The 18,971-nt window shown below is 33.9% G+C and overlaps 1 protein-coding gene across 1 annotated transcript in view; it reads left to right on the top strand.

Moving 5' to 3' along the window:
- The window catches only part of LOC138712044 (lysosomal alpha-mannosidase-like), a 57,917-nt gene that overhangs the window by 31,999 nt on the left and 6,947 nt on the right, over positions 1 to 18,971 (top strand). The window contains exons 9-15 of the mRNA XM_069843435.1: positions 781 to 980; positions 7,214 to 7,407; positions 10,583 to 10,782; positions 13,451 to 13,628; positions 15,922 to 16,039; positions 16,178 to 16,421; positions 18,307 to 18,549. Of these exons, the coding sequence (XP_069699536.1) occupies positions 781 to 980; positions 7,214 to 7,407; positions 10,583 to 10,782; positions 13,451 to 13,628; positions 15,922 to 16,039; positions 16,178 to 16,421; positions 18,307 to 18,549 (1,377 nt within the window). The remainder of the gene's footprint in view (positions 1 to 780; positions 981 to 7,213; positions 7,408 to 10,582; positions 10,783 to 13,450; positions 13,629 to 15,921; positions 16,040 to 16,177; positions 16,422 to 18,306; positions 18,550 to 18,971) is intronic.

The following is an 18,971-nucleotide window of genomic DNA, read 5'->3' on the forward strand; positions in this document are numbered from 1 at the left end:
TCCCATTATACTGAAACAACTTTTATTTGAATCAATTTTTGATTCGGATTTTGTAAGAACGACGACGTTGACCGCGAAGTGATCAGAAATATAATGTATGACCTTCATGAAGAGGTAGCGCCTATCATCGATAGGATTAGTTATCCATTTCGAAAAAAAATGAAATACAATGAGACAGACATCAACAATAATTCGCCCAACTATTTACAACATATCGATATCTAAGAAGTGAACCTCGTAACTGTGAAATTGCAGGTGAATCAGGAAATTGTTTTAAAATTAATTTCTCTCAAAATAGATCATCTTTTATATATTTCTGCATTGTAGTATCTTCTAGGGCAAAATACTAGTGAACTTTCCAATTTTGTGAACATAATAATAACATAATTATTGTAAACAATAACGTAGTTAAATTAAATGACCACTTCTGTAGACATTAGGTACCACTTCTTTGCCATCGATATCGTAAAAACAAGAACAAGTTCCGTGCTTTAGACGGCATCATAGAACTTGCAAGACCGTTCATAATTAACATGGAGGAGCATGATAATTTTTAAGAGGACTCGAACTAAATTTAAGTTACTTAAGTAGGCCTACTCAAATGTAGGAAATATTGCAATCCAGTAATCACATTCTAAATGGATTTTATTTCAGTAGTCGCATGTAAGTCTACCTACTTCCCCTTTTAACATTCTCCTCCTGTCGGTCGAAATAACTCAGTCCATGCCGTAAGGAATATGAACTCATGAAAAAAAGCTGTATATATAATCGTTGGTGTAGGTTGCCAAGCAACTGGTTGCTATGACTCAGCTGGGCCAGGAAGGTTCTTCCGGAATCGACAGTCTTCGGGAGGCCATGGGAGTCCTGCAACACCACGACGCCATCTCTGGCACTGAGAGACAACACGTGGCTAATGATTATGCCAAGACTTTGTCAGAGGCTATAGAAGACGCGAGGGAAGCAGCGGAAATCGCCCTCAAGTAAGTCTGGATAGAAGCAGTATACACACAGGACTATCATTTTCAATTTTATCAGAGGAAAATGCTCATTTATACTCGTGATATTAAAAAAATTGCCAATAACTATAGTCGTAGAAGACAGAAGGATGTTTACCCAAAAATGGAGAAAAATATTTATACAAAGGGAATAAAATTTTGCACAGAACATAAAATTTTATAGTTTATAATAATTATTCATAATACTGTACTGCAAGAAATTGCAAATTAATTTAGAAATACATATATTTTCATCATCATCATCATCATCATCATCATCATCATCATCATCATCATCATATAGACGGTGTTGTACAACACAAGGACACTTTTATATTAGAACTTAAATATAAATAATAACTTAAATGATTTCCTAACCTATAACTAATCTAACTTAATAAAACCAAAAAAGACAAAGCAACAGGAACTTTCGAAAGAGCATAGCTAGTGCTCGGAGACACACTAGAAAAAAGCCTTAGAACAGACGTGTAGTGTCAAAAAGAAGGAAAAGGAAGAGAATTGTTGTATTCCACTACTTAAGGTGGGTGGTACACCTTTCGCTAGTGTAATTTTCTTCCTCTCTATATATATATATATATATATATATATGTCCTCTGGAAACAAAAATTAGCATGCGATGAAAGAGTAATGGAACGGAGAAAAATTCTCTCCGGCGCCGGGATTTGAACCCGGGTTTTCAGCTCTACGTCGGATCCCGGCCAACTAGTCACTCATAACGAGTGCACCTCAGCACATGTGTGGACTTCGGTCCTATGTTCATAGACATCTATGACGTAGTGCAGAGGGCGGCCACTAGAGGAAACCCAAGAGTTGGAACTTAATCTGAGACGATTCTGTCCGACGCCGGGGTGGTATCCGGTGTGGCTTAGTGGATAAAGCATCAGCGCGTAGAGCTAAAAACCCGGGTTCAAATCCCGGCGCCGGAGAGAATTTTTCTCCGTTCCATTACTTTTTCATCGCATGATGACGCAGAATATCTGCATGGAAATATCATATGTACTTCGGTACATTAAAATAATAATAAAAAATAATAATATATATAAAAATTAGCATGCTTAATATATACGATCCATACATAAATAAAATATAATTTCAATGTTTTGAAAACCCAGTAGTTATTTTTTTCATTGCGAAAAGTTTTGAGAAATTTTTAGCCGTCAGCGTTCAATGATAAACCAAACGTACTTAAGATATCTTAATGGAACTTTGTATGCACATAAAATTGTCTCATGTGAACAGCATGTAGTAAAATCTTTAAGGTAGATTGAAAAGTTTTTTAATAATATATATCAATATTTTTTTAATAAATTAATATATAAAATGATATAAAATAAAATTAAAAAATAACGTGTTACAGATTTTAGTATATGTTGCAGACATATTTATTAAAAATAGATCAAAAGAAGCATTATATCAAAATTTAAATATTTGAGTAATTCGATGGTGTTTGAGTAAAGTGAGATGTCATGAACATATGTTTTGAATTAAATTAAAGTTAAACATCGGACCTTCATTGCAAATAATTTTCTACACAAATAAAACATGTCAATTGCTAGTATTCCTTTGTTTTTTTGCACATCCACTTATATAATTTAACTTCTGTATTCCCCTGGAGAACGAAACTCCATTCACACTATAAATAACTTAACCCCCTTTACTCGAAAAGAATCGAATTTATCATTAAAACGCTGACCGGCTGAAACAAAAATGTGAAAAGTTGTTCATAATTTAAAAAAATAACTATTGGGTTTCCAAAAACATTAAAATTAATCATTTAATGATGTGCAGAAAGTGTACATTAAGCATGCGAATTTTTGTTTGCAAAGGATTTATAGATTCTGAGAAAAAAAGTTGAAATATAGTAAAATTATGCTAGCGAAAGGTGTACCTCACCACTTAAGACTTAACAGATATTAGAAACGTATTTGTGTTGGATTGGTCCGAAAGATGAGTTTTATTTCCCTATTACAATAATTAATATTAGCTTTATCAAAGTGAGAGAAGTTTTATGTGACTTTATTGTAATGTCTTGGCCCTAAATTTGCACTATATTTATTACTTTAGTAGTAGATTTATACCTGGCTTATTTTTAAGTTATTGTGTCATTCAGTTAGTGTAATAATTCTGCTTATATATTACAAGAATTTCCCGGTTTTTATGAAAACATGTTAATAATACTAAATTACACGCGTACAATTGGTTAATTTCTAAAACTCTAAATTCGGTAAAGATAAAGTTATTTGGATAGAGTAAATATATATATTGAAAAAAATATATATATATAATTCGTTTTTGAAGCATAATTAGTGAGTTTAAAATTGGTTCTCAAATTATTCCCACACTTACATACCTTTTGTAACACTAGTTGAACCAGAGCTAGGTATACTAGACTTAATACAGTAACTCGAATAACAGAACGAAGTAATTTCACAAATTTATAAATAGTTTTCTTCAGTAATTGCGTATTTCATGTTTTTGTCGTATATTAAATATTCATATAATTAAAAATTAATATTTAATGTAAAAGCAGACGTTACTGTAGTAAGCAATGAATTTTACAAAATTCCCTAGTTCTTCCAATCCTTGAGTAAACAGATCTACTTATTACATATTTACACAAATAACAGGGAATATATATTATATTAACTCTAAATTATATTTACATGAGAGCGGAAGGTGAAATATTGTGAAAAAAACCAATAGGCCTACATTTAAGAAAAAATTCTGTTAAATACTATTTGATATGTGAAAAAGTTGTATTACATAAAATTTAATGCACATATTTATGGCCTTGAAAAGTGCTGTGACGGCATTTTTAAAGTTCTGGGGCACAGAATTTATAAAGGACACTAAACAGTAATTGTAATTTCCCTTAACTTCAGAACTACAATAAATGTTTCTTGCATGATATTTGGTACATATATTCTTAGGCTATTAGGAACCTTTTCTCTGTATTATAATTCTTTTATTTTGTTACATTTTAAAAATAAGACTTCATATAAAAGGGCCTCTAAAATTCAGTCTTAAAATGTAGTTATTTATTTTAAACTATTAAAAGTCAATATCAAAATTGTGTTTTAGGCACTTTGAAGAACATGTTTTGAGGAACAAAATTCCAAAGAAATATTTAATTTACCTTTAAATTGGCCGAAATGGGCTAACATCCATTTTTAATTTATCTTTAAAATGGCTGAAATGGGCTAAGATCCATTTTAAAGAATTACATTATCCAAGTAATTTTTTCTTTCATAACTTGGGCCCCAAATTATTTGCAAAATCTAATCCAGTTTAAGTTGTTGCTTCAATGAAATTTCTATACATAAAAATGAAAATTGTTCATCATATAAGAAAAATAAAAATGAAGTTTCACCATCTTTCCTCATTAAATGAGATAGAACAGATCTATTGATTATTTTAGCAACTGTACGACATTTCCTAATCCTTGCTGTCATTTAGCGAGATGTAGTCTACGCAGTTCAAATAATAATAATAATAATAATAATAATAATAATAATAATAATAATATAATAATAATTTATTTATTTATTTTATTTATTTATTTATTATTAATATTTGTGTGCTGAACAACAGCCAGAGGCCAATTATAGTTCAGCACAATACACAAACAGAAGATACAAAGGTGCAAAACAAAAATAAATAATATCATAAATAACAAAAACATACATGAATACAATTGAGTACAAACAGTAAAAACTAATAATCAAAACGAAACTAAACCTTAAAAGGATCTAAATTGTGCCCATGCAAATTGGCATATTTTATGCATCTACAGACTGGAGAAAGTGATTTTGAATTTCGGTTATAAAAATTTTTTTGAAATCTTAAACCTTTTGTAGGAATACGAAGGCTGATATTGTTTATGATAGACTCACAATCAATATCACACTTGGTAACTTTGCAAAAAAATTGATAATCAAGATTTAGACGTCTAGCATAAAGGCTACAACAGTTAAAATATTTACAGGTAATATCATAGTTAAAGTCAGTGGAATTGGGTATATATCGAAAAGCACACAAGGAAATAAATTTTCTTTGAATATTTTCCAATTTAACCGAATCGGTTGAAGTAATGGAATTCCAGGCTACAGATGCATATTCAAGTTTAGAGCGAACCAAAGTAAAGTATAGAATTAATAGTGACTCAGGAGTAGAAAAAGAATAGGTTATAGACCTTATTAAACCAAGCATTCTTATTGAATGTTTATAAATATATTGAACATGATCGTGAAAGTTTACATATGTCATCAATAAATAATAAAAATAATAGAGGGCCCAATGTAGATCCTTGGGGAACTCCACATAAACAATTAAATGGGTCCGAGAGAGAATCACCAAGACGAACACAACATTGTCTATTAGTTAAATAGTTTTAATTTATTTATCAGAATATTATGAGGTACAGCATCAAACGCTTTGCTAAAGTCGATATAAATTGAGTCAATTTGACCTTGGGTTTCAACAACAGGCATAACAAGATTAAGGTAGGATACTAAGTTTGTAGTTGTTGATTTACCTTTAGTAAAACCATGTTGTGCTGAATTAATTTTATTCTTAAGCTTATTTATGGCTAATGAAACGTCTCCAACTGTAATTTTAGGTAAGGATAAGAAGTCAGTAGAATTATACTCCAACAAACAGAGATTAGAATTAGGCTGTTTTTAATCGATTTGAATTGATTAGCAAATGCATTAGAAAATTCTTGCTGATCAGTAATGTGAATCCCATTTATTAATAATTCGGTGGGATAATTATTGGATTTACGAAAAGATTCTACATATTTCCAAAATTTATTAGGTTCATTCTTCAAATTTTCATCAATGGATTGTAACCATTTAAATTTGTCAGATTTAATCATAGCTTTAACTTGTTTTCTGTAATTGGAAAAAATTTGATAATGGTGATCAGTTTTGAATTTCTTAAAATTTCTATGTGCTTTGTTCTTTTTCCTAATAAGTATACGCAAGGTATTTGAAAACCATTTAGGATAGTGCGATTTTTTTACGAAAGTGACAGGAACAGCAAGAGAAATAGCTTTGTTCATAATCTGGCATAACGCGTTAGCAGCAACTTTAACATCAGTAGTTTGATATATGGAATTCCAATCATGATTGTATAGAGTGGAATAGAGTTTCAAGTAATCACCTTGAGAATAATTTATGAAGGTACTAGATTGGCAGTGATCAGGTAGCGACAAATACACTTCAAGATTAATGGAGATAGATGGATGATAAGAATCCTCCAAAACTAGAGAATGATTGGCTAGTTTTACTGTACTATTAATAATATTAGTAAAGACAAGATCAAGTAGATTTTTACTTGAGACAGTAAAATTAATTTGGTTTAATCCCAGAAGGCAAGACGAGGAATATAAATCACTGGACTTAATTTTAGAGTAGTAATGAATATCATTAAGATTAAAACCAGTTGACCAATCCATACCAGGACAATTGAAATCACCAATAATTACTGTTCTAAAAATATGAGTATCAAGGTTTTTTTCAAGAAAATTGAGGTAAGATTTTAAGTGATTATGACCGAAATCAGGTGGGAAGTAATGATTTCCAATTAATAAATTAATACCATCAGCCATTTTAATTTCAATCCAAACACATTAATTAATAATTTCTAAATCATATCGCCGACAGGTAAAAGGTAATCGCTGTTAGGACAGCCCCACCTCTTTTTTTAATAATAATAATAATAATAATAATAATAATAATAATAATAACAACACATTAATTCAAATACATTTATACATACAGTTTTTATTTTAATTTTAAAGAACGTACTTTGAGGAACAAAGTGTCAAAGAGGTTTTGGATGTATCTTTGAAAATAGCCGAGATAAGCTTACATTCATTTTATTTAATTACTGTAACCTGGAATATTTTTAAAATATAATCTCGATTTTAAGTTATAATTATGTATGAGACTATAATATAACTACTTCCTTTTCCTTTATATTAATTGAAGTGCATTAATAAATTCATTCATTGGAATTAATTTTCACTATAATTTTTGTTTATTATAGTCACTAAAATGAAAATACGAGTATGACAGGATATGAGTTGACTATGCTAAAAAGACATAATTGTGCAATAAGATTCCGTTCTTATTACCTTTACATTAAAATTTAGTTTCGCAACAATTAGCAATTTACACGATCTTTCATTTCAGTCAGCTGATGTCAAAGAATGGCAAGAGTACCGTGGAGATGTTCAACTGTCTACGACTCAACGTCAGTTTTTGTGACGTCACAGAATCTGAGAACAGATTCGTTGTGACTGTTTACAATCCCTTGAGCCACGAAGTCAGTCATTTTGTACGGCTGCCCATCGAAGGTGGAACATATAAGGTTCAAGGACCCGATGGTACGATATATGATTTATATGTTCATTTAGACCAATCACAATTTTTATATTTTTTAAATCTCTTTCCAGTACACATAGCTGGTTAGATATGAATTCTCAATTATTTATGGGAGTATTATAATTGCTTCTTTTTAGTCAGTTGTAAATATAGTTTATTTATTCAGTTTCTATCTGATGCTTTTCTAATTCACTGCGGGCTAAAGCAGGGAGATGCACTATCACCTTTACTTTTGAACTTAGCTCTAGAATATGCCATTAGGATAGTTCAGGATAACAGGCAGTGTTTGGAATTGAACGGGTTACATCAGCTTCTTGTCTATGCGGATGACATGAATATGTTAGGAGAAAATACACAAACGATTAGGGAAAACACGGAAATTTTACTTGAAGCAAGTAGAGCGATCGGTTTGGAAGTAAATCCCGAAAAGACGAAGTATATGATTATGTCTCGTGACCAGAATATTGTACGAAATGGAAATATAAAAACTGGAGATTTATCCTTCGAAGGGGTGGAAAAATTCCAATACCTTGGAGCAACAGTAACAAATATAAATGACACTCGGGAGGAAATTAAACGCAGAATAAATATGGGAAATGCGTGTTATTATTCGGTTGAGAAGCTCTTATCATCCACTCTGCTGTTCAAAAATCTGAAAGTTAGAATTTATAAAACAGTTATATTACCGGTTCTTCTGTATGGTTGTGAAACTTGGACTCTCACTCCGAGAGAGGAACATACGTTAAGGGTGTTTGAGAATAAGGTGCTTAGGAAAATATTTGGGGTTAAGCGGGATGAAGCTACAGGAGAATGGAGAAAGTTACACAACACAGAACTGCACGCATTGTATTCTTCACCTAACATAATTAGGAACTTAAAATCCAGACGTTTGAGATGGGCAGGGCATGTAGCACGTATGGGCGAATCCAGAAATGCATATAGAGTGTTAGTTGGGAGACCGGAGAGAAAAAGACCTTTAGGGAGGCCGAGACGTAGATGGGAGGATAATATTAAAATGGATTTGAGGGAGGTGGGGTGTGATGATAGAGACTGGATTAATCTTGCACAGGATAGGGACCGATGGCGGGCTTATGTGAGGGCGGCAATGAACCTTCGGGTTCCTTAAAAGCCATTTGTAAGTAAGTAAATAAGTATTCAACCCGAATAGTAGTAATTTCCTTCTCTTCTGAATTGTCACCCTCTTAAATGAAGATTTTTTTGTTTCTCGCAGTCAATTGCAACTCCGTTTATTGAAACCAATTACCAGTAAATTCCTTTCCCGTTAACATTGTCACTCTCTCTAATAAATAATTGTTTTATACAGTCACTTGCAAACAACATTTTGTTCATTCAGTCCATATGTCAGTAAATTACTTCCTTTTAATCAGTGTCACACCATTAAATAATTGTTCGTTTTCCCGATGGATCATGGATTTTTTTGCAGTCAATCCGGAACATCTTTTCTTTATTGAAGCCATTTTTCCATTGATGTAATCCTTCTGGCCACACTATGAGCATCAGGATAATTTCCTTGGAGGTAAATATGGCGGCCTCGCAAGACTGACATCCCTACTGTCATTAAATGCCGATTGTTTATAAAGATGGGAGCCTTAACTTCTCGCCACTCTCTGGGCCGATTTGGCCTCTCATGGGCTTGTCTTTACTTTTCGATTTTATTCAGTAATCATTACTGGTACAATAGCTTAGTGCATATAATTTCTTTAACAAACTGTGGAAGTTTTTATTAAAACGTTATAAACACTGAATGTGAAAACTCCTTGTTACACGATATACATCAACATAATAGCCTCACACACTGAACCATATATCTGTTAATGGATGTCAACTGATTTGAGTGCTTTGCATTATTTCTTTTGGGGTTACCGTAAAACAATTGTGTTTGCTAAACATCCTACAACAATAGAAGAATTAAAGAATTACATTCAAGGAACAATACATTACATTAAAAAGATATGCTTAAAAACGTTTTCAATAATATGCAGAAAATAACTGAAGCCGGATCCAAATTAACGTCCGCCATTTTCAACAATAATGTTATTTTGATTATTTTTCAATTTAAATGCAGTGTCCATATTGTATGTTAATGTGCTGTAGACAGTGTATTACACAAATCTGGCTTTCAGGTAGTAGCTCCCTGTAAAGCAGGTTTGAATAATTTCAAGGAAAAATTGTGTGACTTAATTGTGGCCACGTAAGTATTTGTGTGTACTCATACTTGAGTTCTGGCGTCCTGTCAGCTCATTTGAGTAGTGTGGATACAAAGGAAAAATTGTGATGGTGTCGTGTATAGTTCCTGCGGTAGCTCAGTCGGAAGAGCGTTCGCGCGCTAAGCGAAGGGTCCTGGGATCGATACCCGGCCCCGGAACAATTTTTCCTTGAAATTATTCACTGTATTACACATTGCATAATGAATACGTCCGCCTGGATAGCTCAGTTAGTGAATAAAAACACTGTCTTATTTTTAATACTGTACTGTATTTTGATTAAATAAAATGTTAACGAAAATTATCAAACTCAAAATCGTATTAGCTTACGTAAATGGATGCACTACTTTTCTTCCCTCTTACACCTAGTAAAGTGATTTCTTTCTATTTTATACTAGCATAATCAAATTCCGGTCCTGGAAGGAGATGACAAACAGTTTTTCTGGTTCTCAATCATTAAATCAAAGGTATAGTCAGGTTAATATTAGAAATGTTAGTAAAAACAAAATGTCACGGTACTTGTATATGTGCTTTGATCGTGATTGAGTGAAAAAAAGGCCTGATGGCCATAAATCTGCCAGGAGAATACAATAATAATAATAATAATAATAATAATAATAATAATAATAATAATAATAATAATCATCATCATCATCATCATTTTAAAACTCAGCGTGTTTGTTTGTAATGGGGAAAGTTGAAATATTACCATTTTGCATCTCCCTATGTGATTACATATTTATTTATTTTCTAGATTTTGTATATAATTCTACTGATATTAACGGAGAATGACAAAATAAAGAGTTTGTTACTATGGACAAAATGTATCTAACGTAACATCGTAGAATATGTCATAGCCTAAATTATATATCGAGTTTTACTTCATAAACAGTACCGTAATATTAATACACCTATAATTACAGTAATATAAAATGTTATCTTTTCCAAACAGGAGCTCCTCTGATAACACAGATGGTTCCTATCCCACCAGAAGTAATCGCGGCCCCTGAGAGGGAAAACAGCACTGCAACGCACGACTTGGTGTTCAAGGCAGAAAATCTGCCGCCTCTGGGATTCCGATCTTATTACGTCACCAAAATCAGCTCTTGTTTCGAAGAGGTTGAAGAAAGCTACGACACTTACATCGGAGAGGTAAAACATGTTCAAGTTTAATGGGAGAGTTTGGCTTTAATATGTTGGAAAACCAGTAAAAAATGTTCTAAAATACACTTTTTTGTTTGAAAAGATGTAATGCACTTTTATTCTCATGTTAGATATTGCAACTCCATTTTTTATAACTCTAGTGAACAAGAATTTCAATGGGAGAGAATGGTGAAATATTAAAAAAACGTGGATTTAAAAAAATTGCTTCAAAATAATCTTTGATAAATGAAAAATATAGTACATAAAATGTAATGCGCGTTTATGACCTTGATAGCCGCTGTGATGCCATTTGTGAACGTCCGGTGCACAGAGTTTTTAAAAGAAGCTAAACTTTGATTGAAATTTCCTGTAATTTTAACTACTTGCTTCATTCTGACACAAAAGGTTATATATCCTCGGAACTACTAATCCTACATGCATGATATTTGAAACACAATTCGACTAATAAATTTGTACCTGGTATCATGTCCTGTATACTGTTCTCCAACCAGGAGATCAAACGTGAAAGGAATGTGCTTACTATTGCGTCATCTATTGGAGCGAAGTAGATAGATAATATTATCGTTATAACGTCAGTTTAAAAACCATGCGCTCTCCTGCATTTGTTATTTTGCTGTATGGAGAGATTAAAAGACCAGGAGATTAACAGTGATCTAATTTTGTAACTGGGTAGCATAAACATGTGTGCATCAATGTTATTGTTTGTGCTGTGAGAGCGAGCCAATAGATATACGAGTACCCACGTATGTGACCTTATGACATTAACATTCATTCACTGCATTATCCCGCTGCCTTTCATCCCGCAGAGACTTTCTCGTGGTTGGAGCACAGTAGTTGGATTCCGAGCATTAACACAATGTCAATACCATCATGTAAGATTCATTTCTGTGCTATACTTTTTTGGAACAGATGATATATTTTTTCTTTATTGAAGCACTGGTACGTGAATTAATGACATTTACTTCACTTTCCCCACGAAAATAATGTTTTGAATGGAGTCTCGGGATTGTCTGTATTTTCATCCAATTGTCATTCAGATCTTTCTCATAGCCAATGATGAAAATTGAAGCCTGTACGGGCAAGCGCACGCCACGGGCAAATTCCTCTGCCCGCGGTTCCCTTCTCTTCTCCTAAAAGCCAATCTAACCTGCTTCTTAAAATAATAATACGTTACCAATTACGCACTTTACATAGATTGGTAAAGTGTTATTAAGCATAGGGGACACGTACCCCCAAACAATAAATTGCAACTACAATGGTTTGTTACTCCGAATATGGGTGTAATCGAAAGAATGGAGACAATTTTAATAAAATAATTATCAAACACAATAATTCTTTAAATTATAGTATCGAGTAAAATGTAGTACCCACACATCTCTAATCATAGCCGGTTCAATTGGTATATCTTCAAGAAATAATTTTACTCTGATGCAATGTTCTCCATTAAAGACCATACATGAGTTTTCATACACACAATAAAATTGTAAGTTTTAATATTTCACCACAATATTTATTATAAAATATAGATAATTATAAATATATGTTATATATTAACTCCTGACGGTACTTTTTACACAAGTATACAATGCATACAAGAAGAACGATGCAAAAGTTAGTTTCCAGCTGAGCTGGTCTCTGCACCAAGGCAACCTCTGTCCCGCGGCCGAGTGACATGTTGTCTACGGTGCACTATCATAGGGTGGATTGGATAGGGTGTGCTCAGGCGATACGACGTGCTCGGATGTTTACGCGACTAGAAGATGCAAGCAGTGTTGTGCCCGTTTTCCTAATTTAAAAACATATTACTATATCCATTCTTTGTTTTGCCTTTGAACAATATTATGATAAAATGCTGGAAAATGATCTGATAAAACCTTTACTCATTGAAAATTGATCGAATTGTTAAAGAGTTAAAGCCAACTAATGTTCGAGGAGCATAATATAAATCCTCTTTAGACTTTAGTAGGTTAAGCGTAGAGGAACTGAAGCAACAAACAATTGCAATACTTATGATTAAATTACTGTTGTTTACTTCGAATATGGAACTGGCCGAAAGGATGGAGAAAACTATAATAAAGTTATCAAATGAACACTGAAAATGAACACTGAATTTTATCGACCCACCTCTAAATATAATTGGTTCTATTAGTTTATCATGTCCACACCTGTGGAGTAACGGTCAGCGCGTCTGTCCGCGAAACCAGGTGGTCCGGGTTCGAATCCCGGTCGGGAAAAGTAACCTGGTTGAGGTTTTTTCCGGGGTTTTCCCTCAACCCAATACGAGCAAATGCTGGGTAACTTTCGGTGCTGGACCCCGGACTCATTTCACCGGCATTATCACCTTCATTTCATTCAGACGCTAAATAACCTAGATGTTGATACAGCGTCTTAAAATAACCCAAAAAAATGAAAAGTTTATCATCAAGAAGTAGTTTTGTTTTCATGCATTGTCCCCTGTCAGAAATCGTACCCGAGTTTTATACCTACATATTTTATAAGTTTTAAGATTTCAGCATAATATTTATTATATATACAACTGTTCCTGCAATTCGGATAACAGGATCTGAGCATCGGACGACCTTAAATAAAGGGCTAATATAAACCTCGATAGAGATGCGAAACATATTTATATAATATATTAATTTTTTTTCGACAGGGAACTAAGGTGTTAATTGACGAGAAAACTGGTCTGGTGAAGGCAGTAATTGTTACTGGTAAAGAAATTTCACTGACGCAGAATTTTTGGAACTACGAAAGTTCGTGTGGTGCCTATTTGTTCCATCCCATTGAGGGATTCAAGATATCAGAGACAGCAAACGTAACAATTTACAAAGGTAAGAAAGAACAGATTGTGATTCATACATTATTGCAGAGTAGGCCTATATCATTAGTCTTTTTAGTTGCATGGACGTTAAACGTGGTGGCACCAAAAAGATTTAAAATCCAAATGAGTAAGAGGATTCCAGTAGTCTGGATACTTCTCATTTACAGTTATTTTTGCCGATATGATGTCCTTAATATAAAAAATCAAGAGTAAGTAATGTAATTAATTTCAGGGAGTTATTCTTTGATATATTTCAAACAAAAAAGTTTAATACAATTTTGCTCATTTCTGCTTCCTTTTCCAGATAAATGTTATTTTATACGAAACATTTCATGGTATATTTTAGGAAAGTCATTAATTGAATATCCAATATGCTCAGCTATTTAAAAGAGCAGTGTACTATGATAACAAATGATTGAAAGAATTTCAATTTTGTCCTTTAAATGTCCAGAAATTTGATCCGAACAAACGTAACTTTTCGTTTTGCAAATGAATGTTCAATATAATGTAACGTAATGTAACACAACACAACACAACACACGACACGACACGACACGACATAAAACATAATGTAATACAACATGTCATTTAAACAGTGTGCTCGCAAACATTACACATTTTCTCCAACAAGTTTTAAATGAGAAAGAAATGTATTTTATAAACAATAGTATATATACAGGGTGGAAGGGAACCTATTACATTAATTCACAGAGGTAATAGATGAAATCAATGCGAAAAAGTTTTGTGAAATAAGTTTTTTGATACGGCCAATTGTTTTGATAGTACGAAAAACACCGCGTTGCAACGCTGTATCACTTCTTGAGACGTTTTTGTTCACATTCTCCTCTCGCAAGTCTTGCGGAGTGGATGATTACACACCCGCACTGGGGAGCAATGACTTCAAGGAGCGTACAGAGTTGCAACGCGTTGCGTTTCGTGCTATCAAAACTATTGGACATATGAAAAAACTTCTTTGAAAAAACTTCTTCCCACTGATTTTATCTATTACCTCTATGAATTTAATGTAATAGGTTCCCTTCCATCCTGTGTATATATAATGTTATGCTTTATTTAACGATACTCGCAACTGCAGAGGTTATATCAACGTCGCCGGTGTGCCGGAATTTTGTCCCGCAGGAGTTCTTTTACATGCCAGTAAATCTACTGGCATGAGCCTATCGCAATTAAGCACACTTAAATGCCATCGACCTGGCCCGAGATTGAACACGCAGCCTTGGGCATAAAAAGGCCAGCGCTACCTGTGTGTGTATATACTTACTGGCTTTTAAGGAACGCAGAGGTTCATTGCCGCCCTCACATAAGCTCGCCATTGGTCTCTATCTTGAGCAACATTAATCCAGTCTCTATCATCATATCCCACCTCCCTCAAGTCCATTTTAACATTATCTTCCCATCTACGTCTCGGCCTCCCCAAAGGTCTTTTTCCCTCCGGCCTCCCAAATAACACTCTATATGCATTTCTGGATTCGCCCATACGTCCTACATGCCATGCCCATCTCAAACGTCTAGATTTAATGTTCCTAATTATGTCAGGTGAAGAATACAATGCGTGCAGTTTTGTATTGTGTAACTTTCTCCATTCTCCTGTAACTTCATCCCTCTTAGCCCCAAATATTTTTCTAAGCACCTTATTCTCAAACACCCTTAACCTATGTTCCTCTCTCAAAGTGAGAGTCCAAGTTTCACAACCATATAGAACAACCGGTAATATAACTATTTTATAAATTCTAACTTTCAAATTTTTTGACAACAGACTGGATGATAAAAGCTTCTCAACTGAATAATAACAGGCATTTCCCATATTTATTCTGTGTTTTATTTCCTCCCGGGTATCATTTATATTTGTTACTGTTGCTCCCAGGTATTTGAAATTTTCCACCGCTTCAAAAGGTAAATTTCCAATTTTTATATTTCCCTTTCGTGCAATATTCTCGTCAAGAGAAATAATCATATACTTTTTCTATATATATAACAACGTAATTTTCAGAATACAATTTATTAATAATTATTAAAAGAGGTCAGTGCATATTATACCTTACTGAAATGTACTCGTAATAACACTCAATTCTAATAATTCTCTTTGAATTGAATTAGTGATATGTTAAAATATTGGTATGGAAAATATGTAATATAATAAAAATTGATAACGTTACAATATAATTAAACATATTTATTATTATTACTATTATTATTATTATTATTATTATTATTATTATTATTATTATCATAATCATCACCATCAATTTTATTTAAAGTCATATGTATTACTAAAATGATTACAGGTTCCATTGTGGATGAAATTCACCAGACGTTTAGTAATTGGGCAAGCCAAGTGGTGAGAATTTACCACGGAGAAAGTCACGTGGAATTTGAGTGGCTAATAGGACCAATCCCATGGAAGTATGTTAAATTATCTAATACACCTCTTTACACATATTTTCATTACATATTCCTTATTCGCTATAGCTATAGATGATCACGAAACTAGAGCTTCTATCTCCATGAAAAGGAATTCACTCTTTTTTCCAATTCTTGTAGTAAAGATGTGGTCAGCCTCTACTCAACAGACCTCCAGAACCGCGGCGTCTTCTACACGGATTCAAACGGACGTGAACTTCTGCAGCGCGAACTGAACCACGGCGCAGATTTCATCGCAAGAAACTACTACCCTGTCACGTCCAGGATCCTGATCAGGGACGAGACTAGTAAACTGGAACTGGCCGTGCTGAACGACAGGGCCGAAGGAGGGACGAGCGAAACAAATGGGACAATAGAACTCATGGTGAGGACCAAAGTTACTGCAGAAGTAATATTTTGTGGCTTATTTGAAAAATGAAATAAAATGCACCTTTCAGGAAAGATTCGTAGTTGGGGCTATTCTGAAACTACATTGCTTTCAAACTCACACTGCTTGTAGATACAACCAGGGGTTTTTCCGAAATGGTTTTGATATATATTATTTTATTATGATTAATTTGAATACAAAAGGTTAGTGTTTTCTGTTTGCAGTGGATCTAATAATGAAATCAAAAAAGGTCACTTTTACAAAAGGTTTTCTTACAAACTGTTTACAAATATCAAGTTGATATTTGGAGTTAAACAGATATATTGGTAGGCCTACTTAAAGAAAAATTATTCCTAAACATAATAGCTCTTATCTTTGTTTCAACTAACCATACTTGTTTACGTCACTAAAATTAGGCACTTCAATGTCAAAATCACAATCTTACTGGGAAGTGTCAGTTGCGTCCCCATAAACATGTTGACGAAAAATTAATACGTCAGTTGCGTCCGAGGTTTTTTTAAATATATACGTCCACAGCTACATGCCGGTTTAGGATGTTATGTTAACTTTTTAAAACTAATATAGTCCAAAGACGCGCTCTGCGACAAGACAAGACTAAACCAAGCACGCGTTCTGCAAGATAAAACCAAGCACTGTATAGAACGCATTCTACTACGTCATGTGCAATGTAAAGGTTAAATTGGAAATACGTAAGAGTTTTACACGAGCCATGGAGTTAATTACAAGCGAGACCTTTATTTGTGATCGATGGATTCAAATTTAGACATCACAAGGATTTACAGAACAATACTTCGCGTTGGACATGCTGCATGAAATCTTTCAAAGCAATCAAGAATACAACCACAAAAATCAGACCAAGTGTTAATCAACAATAGGAGCAGAATTTGCAGCAACAACAATGAGAACGACTAATGGCTGCGAGTCATTTCATTCAAAACTTAACAGTCTATTTTATACTGCTCACCCAAACTTTTACCGTTTTATAGAGGTTTTGAAAAGAAATAAAAAAGCGAAATATACTTAAAACTACGTAGGCCTGCTAATAGAACTCTGCCAGGCAAGGAGGGAGAAAAAAGCTTTTGTTCGTAAAATCATTATTGATTTGCAGCAAGGCCATATAACAAGATTGGATTTCATCCGGAATCTCTCATTTAGGTTTCAACCAATACGATTGTAATTTTATGGTGAAAATGTAAATCATGAATTTTAATACATTTTATGGTGAAAAATGACACTACCAACATTGTATGGTGAAGATTCAACAAACAACATTTTTAACCTACCTGTAATGTTTAAATTGGTGATGTTACAGCCAGTCCTAAGTTCGTAAAATAGGAAAGGACGCAACTGATGTATGACCCAAAAAATATAGGAACGTAAATGACGTACAAAACTGACTGCGGACCGCAATCGCCTGCCCCCGAATCTTACACACCCGTCAAGAGATCCCAAAACTCAGAAAAACTGTCCTTTCGCATCACCCTACAGTCCGGAACTTCCGACATGTGACATGTTTGGTCGTCAGAAATATGTAATCCACAGCAAGCGATACAACAGTAACGAGGAGGTCGTAGCCGAAGTAAAGATGTTGCTGAAAGGAGGACTAGTAAGGCCATGGCTTTCAATGGAAACTATGTGAGAAATGGGTAACTTATTTGTTGCGAGTTACTTGGGGAATAACGTGGTATATTTCTGTAATTTCAATATAACAGTTTTGGAATAAGAACAAAATGTGATGCATCACTTATTGAACGATCCATATTACATGCATTACGAAATAGAATACGGCTATCTATTAGAGGAAAATCCACAATTTGTTTTAAATTTGCTAACAACATTTGATTGCTATTTCACTCCACAGCTCCACCGGAGATCTTACTCTGACGATGGCTTGGGCCTTGGAGAAGGCCTTGACGAGGAGGCTTATGGAAAGCCTTTGTTGGCTAGAGGGCGTCACTACGTTCTGGTGGGCTCCACAGAGAACAATACCACTTTCGCTGCCCGAGAGAGAGAACTCGCACAGAGAACGCTGCTAGGTCCCTGGCTCTTCTTTTCGCCAGGAGGTTCAAGCTTCCGAAACTGGCAACAGAACTACAAGATGGAGGTACAGACATATTTCCCGAAAGTTAAACATCTCTAGACATATTATATTTACAATGGCTGTAGTTTATGAAGGGACAATCTAGAGTTTTGCACAAACGATTACGAAACATAGAGATTATATATTGCTACTGAACGGCTGGCGCTATAGACAATATGCGAAGCTCTTCCGTCTCGCGGTATGGTCCAATGTTCGGTTTAACGAATTTCCGAGTCTTTCTATGGTGGACGGCTCTGGATCATGAAACACAGATAATACTGAGCCATCCAGGAGTTCCAAGAATCGTTGCAAGGACACGATTATCATCGTGTACCTTTCAATTGATATTTCCTCCTCTCTCCCCATTCATTCATTCATTCATTCATTCATTCATTCATTCATTCATTCATTCATTCATTCATTCATTCATTCATTCATTCACTCAT

This window comes from Periplaneta americana, chromosome 13 (assembly GCF_040183065.1).
Source record: "Periplaneta americana isolate PAMFEO1 chromosome 13, P.americana_PAMFEO1_priV1, whole genome shotgun sequence".
NCBI classification, from domain to species: Eukaryota; Metazoa; Arthropoda; class Insecta; order Blattodea; family Blattidae; genus Periplaneta; species Periplaneta americana.